The sequence below is a fragment of the Entelurus aequoreus genome, linkage group LG16, assembly GCF_033978785.1.
Source record: "Entelurus aequoreus isolate RoL-2023_Sb linkage group LG16, RoL_Eaeq_v1.1, whole genome shotgun sequence".
NCBI lineage: Eukaryota > Metazoa > Chordata > Actinopteri > Syngnathiformes > Syngnathidae > Entelurus > Entelurus aequoreus.
The window spans coordinates 31,354,757-31,375,025 of NC_084746.1; the positions used below are offsets into that span (position 1 = coordinate 31,354,757).

Consider the following 20,269-nt stretch of genomic DNA (forward strand, 5'->3'; position numbering starts at 1 on the left):
CAGAAGAGCTGTCTCCTTCAATCAGGTGCCCTACCCGGCCGGTACGGTTTCCTCTTCCTCTTCTTGCTGCTGTCGACCCCCTTGGAGTCGTCCTCTGCGGGCTCGCGCTCCGGGCTGGAGTCAGACTTCCCCTCGCAATCTAGGAGCTCTGTCTCCGCTAGACGAAGAGAACACTGATGATGAGTGACAGCCCAGCGGCAGAGAACACCGCTACCACGCCCGCCTCCCTCATACACAGCAGCGGGGTCAAATCTATCTGAACCCCACTCAGTGGAAGGACATTAGCCTGATTGGAATCAACTTCCATTTCATTTGCTCATTAACTCCACTGTGGCTGCTTCCTGATTTAATCTCTCAGATCATTTTCCTTATCTCTCAAGGGTCCAATGTGGAGGTATCGCATAGTTTCACTCAAACTAATTATCATTAAAAAAATTATCATTCAGAAATTCTATTTATCATCTCACAGATAAATACTATACCACTGTCAACAGAAAACTTGACTGCTTGCGAGTGAAGTCAATTACCTCTGTTGTCTTCTATGTCCTCGTCACGAGAATGCTCTGAGAGCAGGTCTGAGGGTGCCTGAAGGACTGCCACACTGTTCTGGTTGATGATCTTTAGCTTTAGCTTGGGCTTGGGTTTCCTGCGACGCGATGCGGTGGCAGACAGGCTCTGCAGCTGACAAAGTCCCGACTCGGTCAAACAAACACCATCCTGTGTGTAGGTCCTGGACAGATCTGAGAAAGACCAAGTTATTGTGACAGAATGTTATAAAAAAAAACAAGTAGAATCAATAGGAATGTTTCTCACCTAAAATTATGCCTCAAAAGTCAATAAAAAAAGAGGATCAAATTAAAACCAGAGGAGACACTAGAAAATGAGGTGAGACTTCATTACAGTGAGCATCGAAAATAATTAAGCGACCATCACAGGAGGGTAACTTTGATTCTAAAAGAAAGCTTGGTGATGACCATAAAAATGAAATAAAGTGCATAAGAGCAAAGCCTGTGTCTAATCAACACAATAATATTACAATTAAAACAATACCACAAGCTTGTAGTAATACTTATAAAGCACTGCTGGGTGGCAGTATTGTTCAAAAAACACCAGAGTCTTGTTTTGAGAGAGTAGGGACAACTCTGTATCAAGTGATTGCCTCAATGATTGGGCAAAAGGCACTCGTGACAACAAGGCGTCATGTTATGTACCAGTTTGAAGCCACAGCTAAGCACACTGCACTTCCTGATTATACATTATTTTAATCGAAAAGTGTTTGCCATGTAAACATGCCCTGTTGTGCGGCATGGGGATGCGCCATTCGCAAAAAAGGCGGGTAGCAATTGCATTGCCGCAACCCAGAAAGAAGAGAAACATAGGAAGTGAAGGTTCCCTAGGAAGGCTGGAGAGCTGGTAACAACAGTTTATCGCACTCTCAGTAACAGTGAATGAATACACTTTACTGGACAAAACTTTGCTTCAAAATTGCACCTTTTCTGCATGTGTCACCAATAATCCAAACTTAATTAATGTATTTCAGTAAAAAGCAGCATTAGTTCAGTATTCAAGGTATTATGGTGATAATGAAATCAGGAAGCCATGACTTGCCACAGCAAAACCTATGGAAAATATTCGTAAAAGCAAAAGAAAAGCACAGAAATATGTAGTGCAATGATTACAAACAACACATTGGAGGCAGACACCACAGTTGACATACTTCTTACCAAAGTCATAATTTCTCCATACATAACTGTTGGTTCAAAGGTAATGAGAATTTTGGCAAAATAAAGGTAAAATGTTTTTGGTCGTGCATTTTCTGACGTATATTTTGCCAAAGGGAGAATCTTAGAGAGCCGCTGATCGCTAAGTGGAGTGCATCAAAAACAGCCGCAAAATTGCCCCAAAATTATTATTTTATATACTACTTTGACGAAATAAAAGCGTGTGATATTGTAAGTTTATGAACTGGAGTATATTTAGAACAATATTATTCTTCTTCTATAGAGGCCCTATTCTCCTTTTTACACTTCAGTGCTTTGCTACACGCTTAAAGGCCTACTGAAACCCACTACTACCGACCACGCAGTCTGGTAGTTTATATATCAATGATGAAATCTTAACATTGCAACACATGCCAATACGGCCGGGTTAGATTAGTAAAGTGCAATTTTAAATTTCCCGCGAAATATCCTGCTGAAAACGTCTCGGTATGATGACGTTTGCGCGTGACATCACAGATTTTAGCGGACATTTTGGGACATCATTGTGGCCAGCTATTAAGTCGTCTGTTTTCATCGCAAAATTCCACAATATTCTGGACATCTGTGTTGGTGAATCTTTTGCAATTTGTTTAATGAACAATGGAGATAGCAAAGAAGAAAGCTGTAGGTGGGAAGCGGTGTATTAGCAGGCGGCTGCAGCAACACAAACACGCGGGGATCCACCTCATTCATATCGTGTTTCATTGTTTACATTCCCGAACGATGACAGTCAAGCTTTACCATTGGCCTGTGGATAACTGGGACAACAGAGACTCTTACCAGGAGGACTTTGAGTTGGATATGCGGTACAGTCAGTACGCAGCTGCGGCTTCCAAACATTTGATCGCTTGCCTGTATGTGCGTGCCGCTATGTGCATGTCACGTACGTAACTTTGGGGAAATATATGCTGTATGAACTTTGGGGAGGTGAACGGTACTTTGGGCTGTAGGATTGAGTGTGTTGTGCGGGTGTTTGATTTGTATTGGCGGGTTATATGGACGGGAGGGGGGAGGTGTTTGTTATGCGGATTAATTTGTGGCATATTAAATATAAGCCTGGTTGTGTTGTGGCTAATAGAGTATATATATATGTCTTGTGTTTATTTACTGTTTTAGTCATTCCCAGCTGAATATCAGGTCCCACCCGCCTCTCACAGCATCTTCCCTATCTGAATCGCTTCCACTGCCCTCTAGTCCTTCACTCTCACTTTCCTTATCCACAAATCTTTCATCCTCGCTCAAATTAATGGGGAAATCGTCGCTTTCTCGGTCCGAATTGCTCTCGCTGCTGGTGGCCATGATTGTTAACAATGTGCAGATGTGAGGAGCTCCACAACCTGTGACGTCACGCTACTTCCGGTACAGGCAAAGCTTTTTTATCAGCGACCAAAAGTTGCGAACTTTATCGTCGATTTTCTCTACTAAATTCTTTCAGCAAAAATATGGCAATATCGCGAAATGATCAAGTATGACACATAGAATGGATCTGCTATACCCGTTTAAATAAGAAAATCTCATTTCAGTAGGCCTTTAAAGGGGAACTGCACTTTATGAGAGACAAGAACACACGTCTTTTTTGGGGGCGATGTTAAAGATGATAAAAAACATTCAGAAGATGCGGCTGATGGGTGTCACCGTTGTAGCCTTAAAACAGGGGTGCTCACACTTTTTCTGCAGGCGAGCTGTTTTTCAATTGATCAAGTCGCGGGGATCCACCTCATTCATATATATAGTTTATATTTACTTATTTATGAAATATATGTTTTTGTTAACAAGTTAGAGGTGTTTAATGATAATACAAGAATGTTTAATACATATAGTTAATATTGTTAACAAGTTAAAGGTGTTTAAAGATAATGCAAGCATGTTTAACACATATAGTTAATATTGTTAACAAGTTAAAGATGTTTAAAGATAATACAAGCATGTTTAACACATATAGTTAATATTGTTAACAAGTTAAAAGTGTTTAAAGATAATACAAGCATGTTTAACACATATAGTTAATATTGTTAATAAATTAAAGGTGTTTAATGATAATACAATAATGTTTAATACATATAGTTAATATTGTTAACAACTTAAAGGTGTTTAAAGATAATGCAAGCATGTTTAACATATAGTTAATATTGTTAACAAGTTAAAGGTGTTTAATGATAATACAAGCATGTTTAACACATATAGTTAATATTGTTAATAAGTTAAAGGTGTTTAAAGATAATACAAGCATGTTTAACACATATAATTAATATTGTTAACAAGTTAAAGGTGTTTAAAGATAATACAAGCATGTTTAACACATATAGTTAATATTGTTAACAAGTTAAAGGTGTTTAAAGATAATGCAAGCATGTTTAACAGATATAGATTCCTTTCTTTCATGAAGACAAGAATATAAGTTGGTGTATTACCTTGTTCTGATGACTTGCATTGATAGGAATCAGACAGTGGTGCTGATAATGTCCGCATTTTCAAATGGAGGAGAAAAAAAGTCCTCCTTTCTGTCCAATACCACATGAAAGTGGTTGGTTTTTGGCATCTCATTTGTCCATCTTCCGTACTCCTTTGTATACACTTAACAAGAAATACATTGGCGGCAAAATCCGTAGCTTGATAGCTTTCTGAGACTCTTATTTTGTTAGCGCAGGCAGGATGAAGCAGAGCTTTTATTGTGCAACTGTGCAGTCGGACTTTGGAGTTTTGACGACGGGTACGGCGCCAGAGTCTGTTGAAATAAAAAGTGTTTCTCGCCTTCCTGTCGGTAATTTTTTCTTAATAATGAGCTGGCAGCAGCCAGCGTCATCTCAGAAGACCCTCGGGTGCCGTGAATGTCAATGAAGTGACGAAAGTGACGTCATAGTGAAGATTTATCATGGCTCATTTTTAGGACTATTTTTTTAATGCCTGGCTGGCGATCGACTGACACCCTCCGCGATCGACCGGTAGCTCGTGATCGACGTAATGAGCACCCCTGCCTTAAAACAACTTCAAAACCCTCCAGCAACCTTTTATATACACACTGCAAGTATACATATCATGTAATAAGAGACACGTTCATAACAATATGCAATATGTACAATATTTACCGTATTTTTATCATTTTAATCTATGCCAGGACAAATTCTTTGGCACATTTATTTCTGTTTACATAGCCGTGTGTTCCTACTTCTGGATACAAAACGTTTGTATGTTCCAATCATGGCAGACTTAGTAACAAACAACGAAGACGATTATCTTGGACAAATGAGGATTCACAACCTTGTCTTTTTGAATCTGCATTTATGGAGGATGAACTACTGCTTTTAGAAGCTAGTACAGAAGAAGAGTGAAGCGTTGGAGCAGACGGAAGCCGAGAGAGTGAGGTGAAAGTGACTCGAAGATGCAAAATGTGGAAGTTGAAGCCAAGCTATTTCGACATAAATGAAGTCCTTACCCATAATTAACCGGAAAAAACGTCCCTGGCCAGCTGGACCAAACAAGACAACTGTCCATCGAGTGAGTCACACTTTGTATATTGATTATGATACATGCAGCACGTCATGCGTGTGTCATGACAGACAGCATATGCTGTCTGGCTAGTTGTGTACAAACAAAACATGAAATGTGGGCTAATACTTAACAGATACTGTAATATGATTGTTCATGTTTTTCAGTCACTACAGATTGCTGTCTTATCTAATTGTGTTGTGCATTACAAACTCAAACGCCTTTCGTGCAGATGTAGAAGCTAGCATATCTCTTGCCATAGTTAGCTTCTATGGCTAATACTATAGAACGCCGATGTGTTACTACGCTAAAAAAGAAGCTCCTCAGTGTTCGCTCATACAATACAAATGTCGCTACAGTTTGGTTTTTGATACAGGTTACGGAACATAAATTAAGTATTGGTGAAGGTTTTTGAATGCATTTTTAAAGCGATTTAGAGGTAGAATTGATTGCTTCCACCTAAAACAAGATAATTGTTACGTGTTAAAATGCAAAAAAAACCAACAAACTTTGTCTTCTTGTCTCTCATAATGATTGTGAACGATACGCCAAATTCCCAAAAAGTGCAATTCCCTTTTAAAGTTACGCATGTTTCACTTATTTGTATTCTTTCATTCAGACTCCCTACACACCCACTCTGCGTAAAGGAGACAAGTGCAAAAGTTGTGAATGAAGATCTGTGGTTCATTAGGAGGTGGACATTGCCTTGACGTCTTTTTTTTCGGCTGTGTGAAAATTGAACATGAAGTTTTCCTACAGTAACACTTCCAAACGTCATTGAAATCCACAAAAAAGATAATACTTTAAATTTGAAAAGGTCCAATCTGGGCCGTGCTGGATGTCATGTGTGTCGTCATGGTGATGTAGTGTGTGTATAATACATACTTTTTTGTGGTAATTTGTTTCATGTTTGAAATAATTGTATCTGTGTTGGCCCTGCGATGAGGTGGTGACTTGTCCAGGGTGTACGCTGCCTTACGCCCGAATGAAACTGGGATACGCTCCAGCATCCCCGCGACCCCAAGAAGGACAAGCGGTAGAAAACGGATGGATGGATGGATGGAAGTCAAATTGCATCATGGAATGCCTTTAGAGGTTCCACTCAACAGGTGGTCCTTGTATTACGAGATTTTGTTATGTACGCACTAGCATAAATTATTACTGTATAAAAAAAGAGAACTAGTTAAATCAGAGCTGGGCAAACATTTTGACTCGGGGGCAACATTGAGAGAAAAAAATGTGTCTGGGGGGCCATTGTGTATGTGTGCATATATTATATGTACACATTTAGCTGTAAAAATCTGCTATAAAGTATGTGTTTGGGTCGCTTTTTTTCCCAGGAACACTAATACTAAAAGTCACAATGTCCTATAGAATTCTAAAAACGTTATGACAGACCACCTAAAAAAAACGGAATGGAATTTTCCAGTGGGATTAAGAAAGTGGGATTTACAATATTAACTATGAACAATAAAACACTGAATATTAACAACATATGAACATCGCTCCTCTTTTACTTCTCAAACCAGCTCCTAAATAGTTGTGTATCTTTTACAATCAAGCAAAACACAACAAAAATGTGACAAACAGCAAAATATGAATGCAAAAGGTAATAAACACCTACAATATGATATATTATCACTTTTATGCAGACATTTGTTGTAAAAATCTGCTTCTCCATCTGTTCCTGACACATGCGTTTCGGGCTGGCTGCTTTGAAAACAAACCCCGCCCACTCTGCTTTGTTCCTGGTCTGAGCTGTTGTGACGTAGATTACCGTAATAACTCCTATAACACTCAAAAGCGCAGATTTCAACCATTGAAATACTTTCTATAGTTCAAGACTTACATCAATTTAAAAACAGCACTGCACATCATAATAACGGTGGCAGTTTTGATGTTAAAGGTCTAAAAAATTATGTAGAACGTCCGGCGGGCCGGATTGAAAATCAAAACGGGCCGCATGTGTCCCGCGGGCCGTATTTTGCCCAAATCTGAGTTGAATGCTCATGGTGGAGGAATATGTGGGTGGAGGAATACATACACGCACGTCGCTACATGAGAAAGGGCAACAGTCAAGCAGTCTTTCCCCCTTACAGTGTGCAAGCCAACCGCAAGGATAAAAACGTATTCTCTTTTTTTATTACAGTTTTATAAAAATATTCTATCTTACTACTGTATATCATTAATCATCATGTGTTCTGTGTATAGTGTGAGTGACTTAGGTGTTAATTCAGGTATAATTCAAGCACAAGTTCTGACTTATTGCCGTCATTTGGCAACTAAAGACCTCTGGTATGTCAATTTATTTATTACTTAACTTACCCATTTCTCTTGCTTTGGTGACAATCTGTGTCATGACAGCCGGCTCAATGGTGTCTCTGCTTTTAGTCACAACTGCAGAACAAACAAAAGACCATTAAACTGTTCATAAGATCACAGGCAAAGTCGATTCCCGGTACAGTGGCAGTACATGACTGCTTGTACCTTTTGTGGTGTTGAAGTTTTGGCACATTGTGCAATCAAAGCAGTTGTCTGCAGCTCTCTCAACATCTTCCTCTGAATGCAGACCTTGACAAGAAGCATGAAACCACCTGTGGATGGAAAAAAGGGTTTAGAAAGTGTCCCGTTGTATCGCGGCGACGTTCAGAAATAACACTGCACACCTGTCACATTGTCTGCACTGGACAATGATGGTACCCTCACTGTAGAGGACTTGGCAAACAGGGCATGCTGACAGGCTGGCACAGGGAGCACACTGGGTGTAATTATTCTGCCACTCACACCTCAGACCGGGAGTGGTGGCGCCACACTGCGTACACGACACACACCTGCAGGAGATGAGGACAACAGAGGTCATTCTTACCGGGTTCACTTCATAGAGGAGTTCAGGCGTACTTTGTGACAGTATTGACATGACTTGCCATTTGCACTTCCAGCTGTCTTTTGGTACGTTCTGCAAAGGCGGGTCCAGGCAGTAGGTGTGATAACTGATGTCGCAGTCGTCACACAACAGCAAGCGGCCAGGGTCGGTGGCCTGGCCGCAGGCCTCACACACTGTGCACTCCAGACAACGCCAGCCTTTACTGAGGACCACTTTGGTGATCTGAGGAGGGATGTGATTCGACGTTTGTGAATGCAATGTTCCATTTAACGTCAAGGTTTATCCTTTTTACATATACAAAACCAAAAACCAGTGAAGTTGGCACTTTGTGTAATTCTTAAATAAAAACAGAATACAATGATTTGCAAATCCTTATATTCAATTGAATAGACTGCAAAGACAAGATATTTAATGTTGGAATTGAGAAACTTAATTTTGTTTTGCAAACAATCATTAACTTAGAATTTAATGCCAGCAACACATTGCAAAAAAGTTGGCACAGGAGCATTTTCAACACTGTGTTACATGGCCTTTCCTTTTAACAACACTCAGTAAACGTTTGAGAACTGAGAACAATTTTTGAAGCTTTTCAGGTGGAATTCTTTCCCATTCTTGCTTGATGTACAGGTTAAGTTGTACAACAGTCCGGGGTCTCCATTGTGGTATTTTAGGCTTCTTATTGTGCCACACATTTTCAATGAGAGACAGGTCTGGACTACAGGCAGGCCAGTCTAGTACCCGCACTCTTTTACTACAAAGCCACGCTGTTATAACACGTGACTTGGCATTGTCTTGCTGAGATAAGCAGCGGCGTCCATGATAACTTTGCTTGGATGGCAACATATGTTGCTCCAAAACCTGTATGTATCACGGATGTGTAAGTTACCCATGCTTTGGGCACTAATACACCCCCATACCATCACAGATGCTGGCTTTTGAACTTTGCGCCTATAACAGTCCAGATGGTTATTTTCTTCTTTGTTCCGGAGGACACGACGTTCACAGTTACCAAAAACAATTTGAAATGTGGACTCGTCAGACCACATAACACTTTTACACTTTGCGTCAGTCCATCTTAATGAGCTCGGGCCCACCGAAGCCGGCGGCGTTTCTGGGTGTTGTTGATAAATGGCTTTCGCTTTGCATAGTAGAGTTTTAACTTTCTCTTACAGAAGTAGCGACGCACTGTAGGTACTGACAGTGGTTTGCTGAAGTGTTCCTGAGCACATTTCACTTTACACACTGATGTCAGTTTTTGATGCAGTACCGCCTGAGGGATCAAAGGTCACGGGCATTCAATGTTGGTTTTCAGCATTGCTACTTACGTGCAGTGATTTCTCCAGATTCTCTGAACCTTTTGATTATATTACATACCGCAGATGGTGAAATCCCTAAATTCCTTGCAATAGCTCGTTGAGAAATGTTGTTCTTAAACTGTCGGACAATTTGATTCAGCATTTGTTCACAAAGTGGTGACCCTCGCCTCATCCTTGTTTGTGAATGACTGAGCATTTCATAGAAGCTGCTTTTATACCCAATCATGGCACCCACCTGTCACCTGTTCCCAGTTAGCCTGTTCACCTGTGGAATGTTCCAAATACGTGTTTGATGAGCATTCCTCAACTTTCTCAGTCTTTTTTTTACCACTTGTGCCAGCTTTTTTGAAACATGATGCAGGCATCAAATTTCAAATGAGCTAATATTTGCAAAAAATTAAGTTTCTCAGTTCGAACGTTAAGTATCTTGTCTTTGCAGTCTATTCAATCGTATATAGGTTGAAAAGGATTTGCAAATCATTGTATTCTGTTTTTATTTACAATTTACACAACATGCCAACTTTACTGGTTTTGGGTTTTGTAAATAGTGCGTGAAGTACAATATAGTGCACACCTTTATGCCTACACAAAACGGATGATAGCACTGGCCACACTGAGCACAGGCTAAAAGGCGGCCTTCTGCACCAAGGCCAAAACTCCCACACACCACGCACATGTCCTGCAGGGAAGAAAGCCCTCATGAGTCACCCATTTCTTTGAATGAAGAACTGAGAAAGCTAGAGCTAGAAAAAAAGTGAAGTTTTCAATAATGTAATGTTGTGTAACGCTATCAGTAATGTATATAATAGGTAAAGGGTATGTTACAAAACCTGCTTGAGTGTGAAACTGTCATTGCTGGAAAATATGACAACTGTATTGTGCATGGCGTTCTCCTCATCCTCCTTGATTGGGTACGGCGTTTCTATTGTGGTGATCTATTGTGGAAAAAATTACATGTTTTTGTAGCCCACCATTATACGCACAAACCTTGGTAAATACCAGTTCACAGACGGTATGATTATTCACAACAGAGGTTTTGAGGGATAATATGAAATGTGAAATCTTGGTGACACAAGGATGACATTGGTTACGACTTATAATACCATTTATTCAAGACCACATACCCCAGGGCTAATGATGCTCGGACAAACTCCACTCTTGCCCCTGGCCCTGCCGCGTCCAGCTCGACCCGACAAGCCGGCCCCTCTTGGCCTCCGCCTTCCCGGGAAGCCTGAGCCTCGACCCTGTGAAGGCAAGGTAACAATCAGGAAACAATCACACACAAATACGAGTGTGAGGCGGATATAGACCCACTGCGGGTGTGGGAACAACCATGTTCGATATCCTTGCTGACTACACCCTGAAAGGATCACCAGTGAAGCACACAAGGAGCAGGAATTGAACCATGCCAGCAGCAAATTCAGGTATGTGAACCACTACACAACTGGCATCTAGGGCCCTTCACTCCAAAGATGCAAGGTACAATTGCTGAAACAGTGGAATAGTTTTAATGCTTGTTGCAGTGATATTAGATTTGGGCATGTCGGTAAGTTCCAGGTGCTAACTTGCCTATAACACTCAATCCTGAATAGACTTAGACAAATATGCCTTGACAGTCTGCAATATGAGAGAATAATGATGTTGTATAGTGTTCGGCAGAAAATAAAATAAATATATTGTAGAAATTAAAGTTTTACAGTAGGTCTGGCAGATTTAATGTAAATTATTTCAAAACTTCCAATATGTGCCTTATAAACCTTTTACTCCACAACTTGCTTCAATCCCAACACTCGTACGCTCCACTGTACCTCTGACAGACTTTCAATACTATATGGTCAAGCCAAGCTGGATTTGAGTCAAAAAATAAACACACAAGTATCTAGCATCCAAAGACAATTGACTAAATCAGATGAAAATAAATGTTGTAAATAACCCAACAATTGAGTAAGGTTAATTAGAGTTGCTTTTAATCATCTCGTGCGCAGTTTACAAAAGCAAAAAAATAAAACAAAGCGCCATGGTCTTTTAGTGACGGTTCCAAAAACTAACATGTGTGGCTGTAGGCAACCTCCTGATGTAGTTTTTAGTAACTCTAAACAAAGCCAGTAGCTGCATTTGAAGTATCATAAGTGGTCAGCATACAACATACACATCTACACACACTTTAAAATGAGTTTGGCTTCTCAGCTGTTGGCGTAAAACTCATGTGTCTTACACTTGCCACACTGTTGTTTACAATGAACTCAACACGGTTACAACATTGGTTCTACACTTGCCATACTGTTGTTTACAATTAACTCAACAACACGTTTACATTTGTTTTACACTTGCCATACTGTTGTTTACAATGACCTCAACAACATAGTTACATCACTGGTTCTCCACTTGCCATACTGTTGTTTGCAATGAACTCAACACGGTTACATTTGTTCTACACTTGCCATACTGTTGTTTACAATGACCTCAATAACATAGTTACAACATTGGTTCTACACTTGCCACACTGTTGTTTACAATGAACTCAACAACACGGTTACAACATTGGCTATACACTTGCCACACTGTTGTTTACAAGGAACTCAACAACACAGTTAGAACATTGGTTTGACACTTGCCATACTGTTGTTTACAATGAACTCAACAACACCTTTACAACATTGGTTTTACACTTGCAACACTGTTGTTTACAATGAACTCAACAACATGGTTACAACATTGGTTCTACACTTGCCATACTGTTGTTTACAATTAACTCAACAACACGGTTACAATATTGGTTCTACACTTGCCACACTTGTTTACAATGAACTCAACAACACATTTAGAACATTGGTTTGACACTTGCCATACTGTTGTTTACAATGAACTCAACAACACATTTAGAACATTGGTTTGACACTTGCCATACTGTTGTTTACAATGAACTCAACAACACATTTAGAACATTGGTTTGACACTTGCCATACTGTTGTTTACAATGAACTCAACAACACGTTTACAATATTGCTTCTAAACTTGCCACACTGTTGTTTACATTGAACTCAACACGGTTATAACATTGGTTCTACACTTGCCATACTGTTGTTTACAATGAACTCAACAACACGGTTACAACATTTGTTCTACACTTGCCATACTGTTGTTTACAATGAACTCAACAACACGGTCACAACAATGGTTCTACACTTGCCACACTGTTGTTTACAGTGAACTCAACAACACATTTAGAACATTGGTTTGACACTTGCCATACTGTTGTTTACAATTAACTCAACAACACGGTTACAACATTGGTTCTACACTTGCCACACTGTTGTTTACAATGAACTCAAGAACATGGTTACAACATTGGTTCTACACTTGCCATACTGTTGTTTACAATTAACTCAACAACACGGTTACAACATTGGTTTTACACTTGCCACACTGTTGTTAACAATGAAGTCAACAACACGTTTAGAAGATTGGTTTGACACTTGCCACACTGTTGTTTACAATGAACTCAACAACAGTTACAACATTGGTTCTACACTTGTCATACTGTTGTTTATAATGAACTTAACAACACGGTTACAACATTGGTTCTACGCTTGCCACACTGTTGCTTACAATGAACTCAACAACAAGGTTACAAAATTGGTTCTGTTGCTGCTGTGTTGAGCAATATACCGGTTCGTTAATGACCATGGTCAAAGAGAGCAACACTTTCTTCTTCACTTTCTCGTGCACTCCAAACCATTGAAGTAAATAAAGAAGGTATTAGTGTTTTGACATTTTAGCAAGAACAGTCTCTCTATAATTACCACCTGCTTCTAAGACATTTTATCAAGAACAGTCTCTCTCTAATGAGCCACCTGCTTCCAATTAACAAATGGAACTGTAATGGCCCCTCCAAACCCAAAAGGCTTATTATTGTATTTAGTGTTTGCATTTCCATTGGCCCCCCCAGTCGCTGCCTTTCAGCAAAATGTTGGGAATTAACGTAGGAAATCATATAGACGATAGTGACATTCAGGAACACTCAGGGAGTGTGCGTCACTACAGTAACCAGGAAATCATCTGGTGAGCTATAGTATTTACCACTCTGATGCTCCAGCCGGGGCTGCCAGGGTAGTGCCTGGTCTTTGGGACATCCCACCCGTCTGGCTGGTCTGGGGACCAGGACAAGGTGGAACTCACACTGCTATGGGGGCTCCATGCACCCTAAGGCAGGGGAGGGGAGGTGAGAGAGTGAGAGAGAGAGAGGGTAGGAGGAGGGCGACAAAATGCAGCAACGTAAAAACAAAGCCAGCAAAGAAACAAAATGTACAAAAGAATGATGTTAGAGTGAGATGTTGTGAGTTTCTAATGTATTATAATTATTCATTATCTATTCAAAGGTTTATGTGCAAATGTAAGGCTGTTAGGACTGCTGTGTTAAAGCGATTAATTCGTGTTCCATGCATGTTGGAGTTTTTTTCAAGTACAGATGCAAAGCCAAACTGTTAACTGTCATCCATGCAGTTAAGGCATTGTGGCAAGAAAGAACCCTTGAAATAATAGTTTTACTTTTACAAAAAAGAAGGGGTGGTGTCAGCAGGGCACCGCACACAAACATGCTAATCTGATAAAAGACATGAGGTAGATGTAAGACTAACACATTTGTTTGAGATATTTATCCACTATGGTTGGGCATTTGACAAAATAACCAATATTGGTAAAATATCTGAATAATCAACAGCACCTCTGGTAATTGCAACAAAGTACTGCACCTCATTTTGCTTCAATTGATCAACAATGCCCATCACTAATATCTATTGGATAAAGTGCATCTGTTATCACCAGCATCATTAATTCCCAACGCTAAGTCTGTTATTATTCAGTCCTAATGCCATAGTTGCACTGATATTAGTGCTATTCTTCAAGCAAACAACTACATGGATGAGGAAAAAACTGGTACATGATAATGAAAGTAGGGGTTATTAGGGACTACAAACTTTCCCTTTTCATCTCTAAGCAACAAGGTACCTAGATGTTTGTAATGTGGACATGAAATGCACAGATTGATGAAGTTGGGAGTTGGTTGGTGAAGAGTTTGGGTCAACGTTTTGTCATATAAATGGACAAAAAGTGATGTGACAGCATCCTTCTCCATGCTGTTCTCCATCCTTTTTTGTTTTTCACATAATGTTCTCACAAACTGGACTAAGGAGGGTTTGAAGTAGGATAATTCACAACCCTCAACAAAAGTCACAGCAGACTCTTGTAACTACGTCATATAGTAGAGTTTAGAAGGCACCCGCACGTAAATCATAAGGTTTTCTATACCAAATAATAAATTGTAAAAATAAATAATTCAGTGTTTTGTGAAACAGAAACAAATTCCAACCTGTTTGACTCGTGGCCTCCCAGGAGAGAACTTCCTCTTGGTGATGGCTGGCTTTCCCATTCCAATCTTCGGGGTAAGTGGTATTAGGGTGGTGGTGGGTATTAAAATGCCGTGGTCGCCAAACGTCATAGGTGTTTCCCGAGACGCTATGCCTCGGGGCACTGAAAAAGAATGGCAAGGAGCTATAACCATCTCTGCCAACTGCTCTACAGTTGTCTTGAGTGGTTTCTCCTCCACGGATAGGGTGGGAAATGAAAGATGTAGCTTGTTCTCTGACGCACGGCCAAGCTGCACTGAGGACTGATGAAAACTGACCCCCCTCCTGTCCTTAAGGTCTTTTGGAGTACTTTCCAAAAAAGAAGCCATGGCTACATCCAGACACAGAGGCTGGGACAGTGAGACTTCCATTGATTGGTCCGTGAGCGGAACTGATAAAGTACTTGATTCTTTGGTGGTTGAGATGATGGCCTTATAATCCTTTGTGCTGGGGGTGACCATGCCCTGCTTGGAGGAGGTCTCTGTATTTGCTGGCTTTGTTTGTAAAGTGATTTCCTGTTTCAGTTGTGTCTGTATAGGAAGTCGAGACTCCTGACTTAGAACCACTGAATCCATGGAACAGTCCGCCAATATGACCTGGGTTCTTCGCGCTGGATGGATTTCTGAGGGAGAAAACATATATTTACGACAATTGATTTGGATATCAGCACATCATTCACAATAACATGAGATACCACAACACAGTTGGTTGGAATTCCGCCGGTCCATAAACATTTATGTCTCGCCCCACAAATACTTCTCCATAAAAAAGAGGAATATATTTACACCAGTGTTTGCTTTAGAAACGTTAGGCCTGTCAAGAGTAACGTGTGATTTGTTCATTAATAAACAAGAATCTTGTAGGCACTCCTGGACTTTGTCGATTTATGACCCTTAAACTCATGACTTTAGTAATTTAACGTGTTTTGGTTTCAAGCATCGATTTATGACCCAGGAGACTTACGACCATAGTCATTTACAGTCTTACGCTTCAACAATCTGTTGATTTTGGCTCTATTTTTTTATATACAGCACTTTACGAGCGGATAAGCTTTAGTATGCTCGGTTCGGCAAGAGAAAATCACTTGTGTTGATGCCTAATGTAAACTACTGTTAAGCGTTGCTTGGAAATCAAATCATTTTAAAGGGGAATTGCACTAGTTTGGGAATTTTGCCTATTGTTCACAATTAGTACGAGAGACAAGACAGATGTCTAATTAGTGATTGTACTGTGTAAGAAAGATCACTCCCTATATCAGGGGTGGGCAATTAATTTTTACCGGGGGCCGCATGAGCAACCCGAGCACTGCTGGAGGGCCACATCGACAATATTTCAATAAAATTTTGCTCAATATTATTTTTGATGTATACCGTAAGATAAATAATAATAATAATAATAATAATGAATAATAATAATAATACTTTCATTTAACCTAACTTAACTCTATACCAAAAGCACTGCTTTGGAATTCATTTGTACCCCTTTCAGAGATCACATTTAGTTCCCCTTAAACATCCTCATGTTGCACAATGAAATGTAAGCATAGGATGAAGTGTGCATTCCTGTAACTTTCTCTAGTAACAGCATTCCATGATTAATATAAATAAATTAACATTAATAATAAATGACAGTAAAATAAGCACACGTATGACTGAGGAGTCATAGTGTAACTCTGTGTGGTGTTTGAGTTGCCCGACTTTTTGTGTGGCCATAAACGCACCAGTGGTTTAGTGGTATGCGTGTTGGTGACAGATGACAAGTTGGTTTTGGCCTGGTTTGTACGGCAGAAGATGACTAGTTTTTCGACATAGAAGTGTTTTACTCATGTTTTTTGTGTGTTTATGGCCGAATATAAACAGTTTTGCTCAATAAAGTGATCGATATAATACCTGGCCTCGAAGCACCTCGATAGACGTTACAATAATTGAATGGTGTTCAATTGAACGGTGTTGACGAACACCGTTAGGGCCGCTTGTTGTCACTGTCACTCAAAGCTGCACTGCAAAATTACACAGAATAAATGTGTTTATTTTGTTTAGAATTCAGATGGGATTTGATTTGGTGCGCGGCATATATTTGCTGTGCGCAGAGGACGCTTGAGCAGTACGCAATTGCGCAGGCGCGCACCTTAGAGGGGACGTTGCTTGGCAGTCCATGTCTTGTTGAAAACACGCCATTCGTCATCAACTTTTCTCTTTTTAGCGTCTCGGGTGTAAACCGTGCATCACTTGTCGCTGTGCACCTTCACTCACAGGTTACACACGGACATACGCACATGAATAACACTTTTCAGAATAAAAGCAGCACAGTTGTATTGCGCGCACGACATAGATGTTTTTTCAACTTTATTTTGTAATTTGTGGTTGCAGCTGTTCACATTCACTCACAATCACGCATGTGCATACGTCCACACGGAAGTAATACAAATAACGCTTTTCAAAACAAAAGCAGCACCGTTGTATTGCACACTCGACATAGATACTTTTTTAAATGTATTTTGTAATTTATGATTGGCCTCACGCGGGCCGGACAGGGACGCACAAAGGGGCCGCGAATGCCCAGGTCTGCCCTATATGTTCATAGTTTTTTTTCTATCTATTTATTTATTATCTGTTCATAATCATATTATTTTTAATTTATTATAATATATATCATAAAAAATGCCTCTCACCTGGCTTACAAAGTAAAAGGATTACGACATAATCTGACAAGTTGGTCAACTTTGACATCCGATTTAGACCGGTCAATGGTGAGAAAGACACAAAAAAAAGCTTGGTCCCAGCCACCGTTTGTCTTTGCAAGGATTATGAGTCATTCTACATCTAAACAGGAATATATCAACATCCTAACAGTTGGCATCCTAGTGATGGCAGACCATGTACAGTACGTGATGTTTGTTTGTTGGCTCTCTTTAAGTCTGCAGTGAGTAGTAATCAGTGATGTTGTTGAAGGAAAAAGCGAACGTTGTAATGCGTTTTGGTTTTTTTAAAGAATGTGCCTGTTACTATTAAATGATCAAAATACGTAATTTTTGTTATTATTAATGTGCCTGTTACTACATTACATATATACTTACAGTGTGTATATAAAATGCTGATGGAAGTGTTTGGATGTTTTAAGCGCTTTATAGGCAGAATAGAGCGACTCCCATTGGTTCCATTGTGAGCTGACTTTTGATCACATTTATTTGGTAGGTAGAATGCGTAAAAAAAGAAAAACGTATATGTTCTTGTCTTACTTACATAAGGACTGTGAATAATAGGCAAAATTCTAAAAAAAAAAAAAAAAAAAAAAAGCAGATACCCTTTAAGACTGCAACAGAAGAACATGGTCCTAAATCAGTAGTTACCTGGACATCAGTAATTCATTTTTATCATCTATCAACTGTGGCTTTGTGGCTATTCTTAGTGTTGTAGAGTCTTAGTGTTCCTAATGACACATCATTATTGGAGTGAGCATGTAAAACTTCTACAGTATAGCTGGTAAAGAGCGATCAAATTACAATAATTCTACAAAACACAAAACCACTGAAGTTGGCACGTTGTGTAAATTGTAAATAAAAACAGAATACAATGATTTGCAAATCCTTTTCGACCTATATTCAATTGAATACACTGCAAAGACAAAATATTTAACGTTCGAACTGGTAAACTGTGTTATATTTTTGCATATATTAGCTCAGTGGTTCTCAAATGGGGGTACGCGTACCCCTGGGGGTACTTGAAGGTATGCCAAGGGGTACGTGAGATTTTTAAATATTCTAAAAATAGCAACAATTCAAAAATCCTTTATAAATATATTTATTGAATAATACTTCAACAAAATATGAATGTACGTTCATAAACTGAACATCAAATCAAGTAGGCTATTCCATTCATTACAATGCAACAATGCAACAATGCAATATTCAGTGTTGACAGCTAGATTTTTTGTGGACATGTTCCATAAATATTGATGTTAAAGATTTCTTTTTTTGTGAAGAAATGTTTGGAATTAAGTTAATGAATCCAGATGGATCTCTATTACAATCTCCAAAGAGGGCACTTTAAGTTGATGATTACTTCTATGTGTAGAAATCTTTATTTATAATTGAATCACTTGTTTATTTTTCAACAAGTTTTTAGTTATTTTTATATATTTTTTTCCAAATAGTTCAAGAAAGACCACTACAAATGAGCAATATTTTGTACTGTTATACAATTGAATAAATTAGAAACTGATGACATAGTGCTGTATTTTACTTCTTTATCTCTTTTTTTCAACCAAAAATGCTTTGCTCTGATTAGGGGGTACTTGAATTTAAAAAAAATTCACAGGGGGTACATCACTGAAAAAAGGTTGAGAACCACTGTATTAGCTCATTTGGAATTTGATGCCTGCAACATGTTTAAAAAAAGCTGGCACAAGTGGCAAAAAAGACTAAAGTTGAGGAATGCTCATCAAACACTTATTTGGAACTTCCCACAGGTGAACATTAAATGCTCAGTCATTCATATACAAGGATGGGGCGAGGGTCACCACTTTGTCAACAAATGCGTGAGCAAATTGTCCGACAGTTTAAGAACAACACTTCTCAACGAGCTATTGCAAGGAATTTAGGGATTTCACCATCTACGGTCCGTAATATCCACAAAACGTTCAGAGAATCTGGAGAAATCACTACACGTAAGCGGCAATGCCGAAAACCAACATTGAATGCCCATGATCTTTGATCCCTCAGGCGGTACTGCATCAAAAAACATCAGTGTGTAAAGGATATCACCACATGGGCTCAGGAACACTTCAGAAAACCCCTGTGAGTAACTACAATTTTAACATAATTGAAACATAGATTTAAAAACCATAGCAGAATTTCTACCACGACCAGGATTCGAACCCAAGACCTTCTGCTTAGCAGAGCAAGTACAAATGACGCCTGCCACAGGGCCACTGGAAGTGAAAGTGGAAAATTTGTCTTTATACTTTAATCAGGGACAGAGCATGACGTGGCCAGGAATACATTTGGGCAAAAAGGTTCTATGAAGTGTCTTATCATTTCAAAAATAACATTTTAATCCGCTTCTTCATGCAAAAAGGGCCCGCCCACCGATCGTGAAACCTTACGCAAAGCGTGTGTTCTGCATTTACGTTGGGGCGGCACCTGACTGACACGACAGCTTTTTCACATCAATTTCACATCTAAATCATGTGAAACATACATTAGTTACGTCAGTTTGATTTAATGTTAATGTTAGGTCGACAGCACATTTCGGATTGGATAATATTTTAAGTAAAAGTGGACTACATTGCTTTACGTTGTTGGAGTTGTAACGGGCTGTGTATGACCGAAGATCGTATACTATGAGGGGATGATCTACTGCACAGGTGTCAAACTCAAGGCCCGGGGGCCGGATCTGGAAATGATATGTGTCAATAAAG

The 20,269-nt window shown here is 39.5% G+C and overlaps 1 protein-coding gene across 8 annotated transcripts in view; it reads right to left on the minus strand.

The window, feature by feature from the left end:
* Positions 1-20,269, minus strand: part of kmt2cb (lysine (K)-specific methyltransferase 2Cb) — a 187,808-nt gene that overhangs the window by 50,139 nt on the left and 117,400 nt on the right. For 7 of the 8 annotated variants that reach the window (XM_062022645.1, XM_062022641.1, XM_062022640.1 and 4 more), the window contains 11 exons: positions 14,815-15,473; positions 13,527-13,649; positions 10,571-10,690; positions 10,277-10,381; positions 10,021-10,125; positions 8,171-8,352; positions 7,913-8,077; positions 7,734-7,840; positions 7,572-7,643; positions 528-740; positions 35-157 (listed from right to left, as the gene is read on the minus strand). In XM_062022645.1, coding sequence (XP_061878629.1) covers positions 35-157; positions 528-740; positions 7,572-7,643; positions 7,734-7,840; positions 7,913-8,077; positions 8,171-8,352; positions 10,021-10,125; positions 10,277-10,381; positions 10,571-10,690; positions 13,527-13,649; positions 14,815-15,473 — 1,974 coding nt within the window. The remainder of the gene's footprint in view (positions 1-34; positions 158-527; positions 741-7,571; positions 7,644-7,733; positions 7,841-7,912; positions 8,078-8,170; positions 8,353-10,020; positions 10,126-10,276; positions 10,382-10,570; positions 10,691-13,526; positions 13,650-14,814; positions 15,474-20,269) is intronic. The other variant, XM_062022643.1, reaches the window with a different exon arrangement.